The sequence below is a fragment of the Amblyomma americanum genome, chromosome 10, assembly GCF_052857255.1.
Source record: "Amblyomma americanum isolate KBUSLIRL-KWMA chromosome 10, ASM5285725v1, whole genome shotgun sequence".
In the NCBI taxonomy this organism is placed as follows: domain Eukaryota; kingdom Metazoa; phylum Arthropoda; class Arachnida; order Ixodida; family Ixodidae; genus Amblyomma; species Amblyomma americanum.
Window position 1 is genome coordinate 101,980,603 of NC_135506.1, and position 7,897 is coordinate 101,988,499.

General features: G+C 46.0%; 2 protein-coding genes across 3 annotated transcripts; one reads left to right on the forward strand and one right to left on the reverse strand.

The window, feature by feature from the left end:
- The first annotated feature begins 707 nt into the window (after nucleotides 1-707).
- Nucleotides 708-4,189, forward strand: LOC144106186 (uncharacterized). Of its 2 annotated transcripts, none has more exons than XM_077638923.1 (3): nucleotides 708-1,315; nucleotides 2,086-2,283; nucleotides 3,686-4,189. In XM_077638923.1, exons 1-3 carry the CDS (start codon nucleotides 1,246-1,248, stop codon nucleotides 4,111-4,113), a joined length of 696 nt encoding a protein of 231 aa, XP_077495049.1. In that variant the 5' UTR covers nucleotides 708-1,245; the 3' UTR covers nucleotides 4,114-4,189. The 2 variants fall into 2 exon arrangements, with proteins under 2 accessions (XP_077495049.1, XP_077495050.1); XM_077638924.1 differs by lacking the exon at nucleotides 3,686-4,189 and adding an exon at nucleotides 2,510-2,997.
- A 2,639-nt stretch (nucleotides 4,190-6,828) lies between these two features.
- LOC144106831 (uncharacterized) lies at nucleotides 6,829-7,897 on the reverse strand. The gene is made up of 3 exons (XM_077639777.1): nucleotides 7,868-7,897; nucleotides 6,963-7,296; nucleotides 6,829-6,861 (listed from the first exon to the last, which is right to left on the reverse strand). Exons 1-2 carry the CDS (start codon nucleotides 7,873-7,875, stop codon nucleotides 6,963-6,965), a joined length of 342 nt encoding a protein of 113 aa, XP_077495903.1. The 5' UTR covers nucleotides 7,876-7,897; the 3' UTR covers nucleotides 6,829-6,861.

Consider the following 7,897-nt stretch of genomic DNA (forward strand, 5'->3'; position numbering starts at 1 on the left):
AGCGTCACGCGGCGTCCGTTCCTTATATGCCGAAGCTTGTAGTAAGTGGCACAGTTTTAAAAAAAACTTTGTAATTTGCTTTCGTTGCAAGAAAGATTTGCGGTCCAAATTAACCAATAGCTACTGTACTCAGATACAACTCAAGAAGGTAGCCGCCAATTCCACTGGAAGGAGGCACTCTGAGTATTGGCGTGGACCTATTTTCATGCCTTCGTGATCGACCACCTTGAAGTCTGTGTCATTACAATATGTATACATCGCAAGGGTAGTTTGTGAGCAATATAAATGTCAGAGGCACAATCATAGCGCAGCGAAAGCTCCAGCCAGCGTTGTTCACTGCTGCCACTCGGCTGGCGATAGCCTTCTATAACGGGTACGAGTCTCTTAGGCCCAGCTGTGTGAGCCACGTGAGAGAGATTAATATTGCATTGTTCTGATAAGTCCCGTTTGAACACGCGCACAACATTCTTACCGATGTGATTTCCGGCATGCAGTCTCAGAAAGCAGTTCTTTCAAGAATCCAGTGCCACTTGCTAGACGCACGCACAATGGCGTCTCCACAACCACCTCAAGTGCAAGTTTTGCATGCTACCTCATCGAATTCACCGTACCGCTAACCCCCGAATGCAGAAATGTAACTTGGCTCGCGCTTCGACTCAACTTCGGCAAGTCGAGTCGAAGCACCAAGGCGGCTTCAGAACGGCTAAGTTGGGTTTCGTGTTTCATAGATGCTCAACCTGACTTGCTTCGTCAAGTTAAGCGCGTGCTTGAAAGCGAGGGCGCATTGCTCGTCTGGGGATGAGAGTATTGAACAATCTATTATAATAATGCCCATTTTGCTCCTACAAAACAACGCATCTCGTTCAGCAGTCATAAAAAGGCACTAGGTGTGAGTGACCTGCATAAAATTGCTAACAATAAAAACTACATGTCAGTGCTACCCGCTGCTTCCACTTGATTGACGTTTTTGGCTGGCAACGTGCTCCACATTGAGCCAATCCTAGTTGAGCCATAGCCAGTTTTTCCCATGCTTTTCCTGCTCCCAGCGGAGACCAGCGCCTCAGTTCACGTTCGAGGAAAAGGAATTGTTATTGTGTTTTGTTAACGCACGTCGGCATATATTAGAGTGCAAAAAAACCGATGTGTCGTCGCTGGCAAAAAAAAATACGCCGCTTGGAAGGAAATTGCCGGGCTGTTTAACAGCAATCACGGGGTGACCCGACGTGACCCCAATCAGCTCAAGAAATGCTGGGCCAACCTAAACAAAAGTCGAAGGAAGAGGACGCGAGGAAAGAGAGAGATCGCCACAAGACAGGTGAGCGCGGCTTGCAGGCCGTTTACAAATGTTTGTTCCTGCATGCTTTGTATGCCATGGATAAGGGCATGATTATTCTTCGGTGGGCGTAAGCAACGTGTACTGGAATGCATAGTTTTTTAGGAACAGTGTGATAACACGTAAATGGGCACGTAATAACGTTTCGGTGCAGTGTACTCTGCTTTATTTACAAACGCAGATGAATGCAGCCTGCGTTAATCGTGTAAATAATGCCCAAGCAGTATCCTGTACAGCCTCCGTAATTTTTAAAAACTACAGAGAATGTTTGCTACATTCAAGTCAGTACGAAGGCATGCGATTTCTGCTGCATAGAAGACTATGATGAGCGGGCAGTGCAGTGGGACGGAGGGCTCGTGCCTGGCCAGCAGCGAACTGACAGCGGACGATTTTGCTCGGAGTTGGTACCATTCGCATACTATCGCGCCGCGAAGCCAAATTGGGTGCACCGTAGACCAGACAGTGTCTACACTGGCGACCTTCATGTTCATGAGGAAACTTGCCGCGCTATTGACAGTTGCTTGGTACTATTGAATATCCGGAAGGCTGTACATACAGCTACCTACCTTTACTCATTCCTGGTACTGCTGGAACGGGTGGCACAAAAACGTAGCGAAAACAACACACAGTTGCATGCATTGGTGTGCCTTTGGTTGCTTTTGTGTGGCACTTCATGAACAAAATATTTTAATGGCGCATTGTCTATAAATTAAGAGTAGCTTCACTGTGTGCGGTGTCTTTTTTCTTTTCAGGAGGAGGGTCAGCTCAATGCACTGTGAGCGCTCAAAGTGAGCAAGTCATTGCTGTTGCCAGCCACATAATGACCAGGGTAGGCAACCAGACTGACTCTGATGGAGGCATCGACCTGCCACCAGTGGCAAGTTTGCCTGTTATAAGATTGTTGCAGCCAATGGTGGATGGAGCAGGCAATGAAGAATTCCATTATGCAGGTAAAGAAAGCACTTTGCATGTTGTAGAAAAACAGCACTCCTCTCTTTATATTCCTTTGATGACAACGGCAGCGTGTACTGTCAATTGACGCTGTTTCAATGTTTTTTATTGCCTTGAACCTGCTATGAGGACTGTGCAGTTCATCTACAACAAATTATAAAAATCTCATTTAATACAACACTGTGGAAAGCTGCTCTACATGTGGTTGGCAGAATGTTTGTGCAGATAAAGGCTGCATTGGTTGACAGTGCGAAAGGATGACCTGCTCCAAGCTGCATGTTGTTGGACAGCACTCTGAAGGCATTTTGACTTGACGGCTTATATTCATGTGAGTGGTATGCTGTGTTCCTGTAGCGGAAGGCGAGGAGTTGGTTAACCGTCGGACACCGAGGGAACAAGCATTCAGTGCTGCAACCTGAACTGCATTCATTATGCCATTCTCTCCTGATGATGTTTTTGAGTCTTGTTTGCCATTCCTGCCTCACTTTAAACGAATGCCAACTTTAATGCAGTTTCATTATGCATGCACTCCTTCACATAAATTTTCATATTTCTGTGTACTTGTACATGATGGTGCTCCAGGGATAAGGTAACAACATTCTTGTTGTGAATAATGGTGCAGCTTGCCTATGTGTAATGCTCAAAGCCTTTTCGAATTTGGCTGCTAGTTTCAAGGAAATTGTTAGTTTTGCAATGCAGAGGTTTCACTCGAAGCGCATGTTTTCTTTAGCCCTCAGGCTCAGGCTGCAGTATTTGTCACCTTTCTTGTATGCCTCACCTTGGCATTTGTGTCGCATATATGCGTCGAAGCAAGCAGGCAGGCATTACAAGGAAACCTTTGCAAAAAAAAATGAAAGTGGATTAGCTCAGCTACTCCAGGATATACAAAGTGAAAGCTGTCGGCGTTCATTGGCATTGACAAAGTTCTAGACGCTGATGATTTTGGAGAAAGGAAGGGCGTATAACTGGCTCCCTGGGCCAGAGGACATGCATGAGTACAAACTAGCAAATATACTAAAATTGAAAAGAAACCCATTGAATGAGCAAAAAAGCTGCAGGTGCAGAGTTAGAGGATAACCACATGTGTAAAACTCGGGGCATGCGTGACTATCACTACTGTATCAGCAGAAAAAAATAAAGTGAGGTCATCAGGCATAATTCAGAGCGAAAGGTGAGGAATATGGCAGAACAAAACAGAATGACTAAACTGGGGCCCCCAGAAACAACGGCAGCTATTTGGTGCCGAGAAGGGCAAGTGGTGCCTTATATAAGAACATTATAAAGCTTTCGTTATAATGTCTCTTCACCAATTGACCCAACAATCTGTGCTGTTGAGGCAGACAGCTAATGTGTTGTAAGCTTAGATTTGTCCAACTAATTTTTACTGTTTCTTTATTACAGAAGACGACTGGGAACCTCCGCTCGTGGATGAGCCGCAGTCACCAGCGGCTGCTGTTGGTAAGAGTGGGGCAACTCCAGAAGCAATTGAGCAGGAGAGCAATCTCTTTTTTCCTGCTGTGCAACCTGCTGATGCTTCCAGCACAGCTGCAGCAGGCTGCAGCAGTGCTACAGTTGCTTCTGGAGCTGCCGCTGGTCCCACTACTGCTGAAGCAGTGGCCACCGGTGACGCTGGCAGGGCTCCAAGAGGGCGGATGGCCCTTTTAGAAACGTCTCTGGCAGATGAGAACGACTATAGAGCGGCCTTACTGCGCGAAGAGCATGGACTGCGTCTGCAGCTGATGCGAGAGGACCACAACAGTATTCTGCAAGAGCGGCAGGAGAAAAAACTCCTTGATATCCAGAAAAAAAATTGGAATTGGAAATCTTAGAAATTGAAAAACAAATCAAACTTGAACAGCTTCGTAGGCTGCGAGAGGCACCAGAATAAACGGTGCCTATGACTGAATGAAACTGGAATGCTGTGTGAATGCTTGCACAAATATTATGTGGCAAATCCACATAACTACACTTCATTTGCACATGTACTGTATTAAGCACATGACTCGGTGGGAACAGACATACAGCCCCGTCACCACCTTGCATGCAAGTCTGACAAGCTATCGCATAGCAGGAGGCAGGTAGGATGGTTGTGTGGTACTTATGCTGCTATGGCTATATGGATCTTTGGATGCAAACAGCAATTTATTCATAGAAATACGCATTGCTGTATGCTACAAATATGGCTGCTCTAGGAAGGAAAGACCTCCCCTGGCATTGCTTGCAAAACCAACCAGTAGAGAAAATTGCAGGCCACATTGTTAAAGTTTCCATGTATAAAAAGTCAACAATATTGGCTCACGCAAGTCAACACCACATAAATGCTCAAAGGCCAACACCGCTCTCTACTCCTTCCATTATCTTTGCTGTCTCATCTAACCTAAACCCTCGCAGCTAGTGCCTCCTACTCAAGAACCGAAACCCTTAAAGAATGCAATTCCTCCTATGCTGTCTACAAGGCGGGCCCATAGCTTGAGTCAATACAATGCCACAGCCTCCCGCTTTGCTGAAGTAATCTATTGCTTCAAAAATATGGCCACCACATTCCTGTGACAAGCCGCACTAGGCATGACAAAAAAAAAAGACTATGAAGAAGCATGCATCAAAAAAACACTTGCTGATGGCACCCACGTTCTGCTATTTCGAACCCCGCCAAACCATGTAACAATTTCAAAACATGCCAGTTCTCGATGAGTGGAATCAGCACAGTTCCAAGAAGGCCGGCTCAAATGCAAAGCCAGATTTAAGCTGTGACAGCCAACCAGTAACTGCATGTACAAATCAAAAGAACCGCTAGTCCAAGTGTTTGCATGTAAAAGATTTCACTACAACACTTGCGAGCTAGAAGTAGCTACCTAGTCATATCACAAACCATTCATTGAACCCAGAAAACAAAAAGTTGCAAACACTACTGGGGTCATAAATTATCTTTCAGTGGTCCACCATGACTGCAGCAGCAAGGCGTTCCCAAACATCAGTAGTGCCCGCACACAATGATCTCGACTAACTGCTGGTGTTGGCTCATGACGACTCACTTTATGATCTAGGGTTTGTATTCAGCCATGCAAAGCAAGGCACCTAACAAACACCAGGTGCATTTGGCTCGAGGACAATGAATATTGAGTGCAACTGCTCGCAGACAGATTGTGTAGCCTTAGCAACAGTTACAGTTCTATGTACGACCACGACCTTTACACTTGGAAATTAAAAATGCTCACAGGTCACACACTGTAGGTTGGTATGTTTCACCATGACACAACAATGCCTGGAATCCTCTCCGCACATATGCTGCTTCTTTCGCTTCTTTCTCTGTGCCAGTTACTGCCCGTTATGCAACTTTGTTGTAAGAGATTGAGCTGGACGAGGCATGTGGATCATGTCAGGAAGCCCATTTCAGACCTAAATAATCGACCTTTTGCACCATACTATGACAACAACCAACTCCCACTTTGAACAGAGACGGGAGAGAGCGACAATGCACAACAAACCACTCGAGCATCGTTCCTTGAAAAGAAAGCTCCAGTGTGACAGCTGAAGGTTCGACCGTTCTACACCATCTTGAAAGCAAACCAAATGAAAAGAATACACTCATGTTTTTTTTTACCTCAATACAGCAAAAAAAAAAGTGAGAAATTTAATAACTGATTCATAACACACCTCTGTTGGCAAGCCAGAAAACAAAACTTCGCAGTGATCTGGAATTTCATCATTGTAGGCAATTGGGAACGTCTCGTTTTGTTGTAAAAGGGATATTTGAAATTAATGATTGTGCAATGGGTTTTCCGGGCAGAAAGTACAAAGCGCAGAACAGCGTTCACAGACAGTCAACGGTTCCAGCAGCACCAACCCGAAGCATGCGCTTGCCGAGAGCAGTCCCGCTGCCATATGGGCACTTCTTTGTCATTACAATTGTGACATAAAAACAAATTTATACTCAACACATGGAAGACATGCAAGAGCCCAAGCTTGAAGTGCAAGCCGGGTGAAAGTAGGAAAGACGAAGTAGCAGAACTACTTGCTGTGAGGAACCTGAATTCCATGCCGCTACCAAAGCAGCCACACAAATGTTTGCTCTGTGGAAAGGTGCACAAGCCCTGCGACTGCTCCACCTAAGGCCTAACTGTTGTACTTTACCAAATCTGGTAATTTTTCACATGCGTGTAAGCAAAGCCGCCAAGGCAGCAGCTCTTAAACAAATGAACTGAGCGCCATTAACACCCTCAGCAGCAGGGTCAACAAGAGCTTTTCTGGTATTCGCCTCCTGCAAGATCAATACAGCGTTCTTGAAAAATAGCATTTGAAATAGAACACTATAGCAAGAAATGCAGAACCTAGAAGTGGAAGAGTAGCAGTTTGTTAATGCAACAAGCTCGCAACTTAAAAGCTTCCGAAGCTGAGAAAAAATTCTAGTGTAAAGGGGTGTATTCGCAGTGAAGGTCTGCGGTCGTAGATCAGAGAGCGTCATGATGAGCACACTCTCAGGAGTCACTCAGGATCCCCAGCTGCACTTCGTCGACCTCTTCGTCCCGCCGCTTGAACTGCTGCTAGTCGTTCCCATTGCTCTAACATTTCTTTAGTTCCTGCACAAAAGTTGGGATACGGGTAGCATGAGCAAGTGCGCATTATAAACATGCTTTATTCAAAATGCATGGGACAGTGTTGAGGACTGTGCATTTCTTACCTATGTGAAGCTCTTCTGGATGAGCACCCGTCGTGCCTGCATTCCCGACAAGCTGTCGCTGACAGCATCAACAGGTGGCAGGTGCTCTGGCCGCCTCGCTGCTGTCGTGCTGGTGCGAGCCGGTGGAGCGTCCTGGAAGGGAGCGCTTTCAATAGGAGGCTGTGGCTCCTTCATCAAACATGCAAAGTTCTGCAGGGCTGCATACGCTGTGATGATCACTGCAGCTTGTTTCGGCTTGTGCTGGAGCCCCATATCCAGACAAGGGAAGAGGCGCTTCCAGACGCCGAATGTCCTTTCGACCACATTCCGTGTCTTTATGTGGGCTTTTTGGTACCTGCACGTATAAAGGAATACTGCGTTGATTTAATGCCACAGCTTGAAAGTGTGGTCAAGCTTTGTCAACTTTGTCATGCACTGTCATTGGAAACATTAACTAACCTTCCTTGCGGTGAATTTGCACAGTGATTGCGTGGTAATATAGCGCCTAGAATGTAGTGCTACTCTTCAAGGAGCATGGAGAACGAAGCTACACTCTTCATGGAGTACAAAGCTACATTATAAAGCAGTACTAAAACAAAATGCTGGGCCTCGATCGCATATTCCGAAGAGACACATTTCGCTATGTGGGACGCCGTAGTGAAAGGCTCCGGAAATTTCTACCACCTGGCGTTCTTCAGCGTGCAACGACGTCGCACAGTACACAGGCCTCCAGCATTTCGCCTCCATCGAAATGTGAACGCCGCGGCCGGGATCGAACCCGCGTCTTTCGGGCAAGTAATCTTGTGACTGTACGTTCGTAGCACCGCGGGGAAATAAATAAAATGACAGCACGTACACGACGCGAACGAATACGAATGAGCTGAACAGTGGTAACTGTTCAGAGAATTTCAATTTTCATTGCTCACCTGCACATTGATGGAGAAATAGCCTTTGCG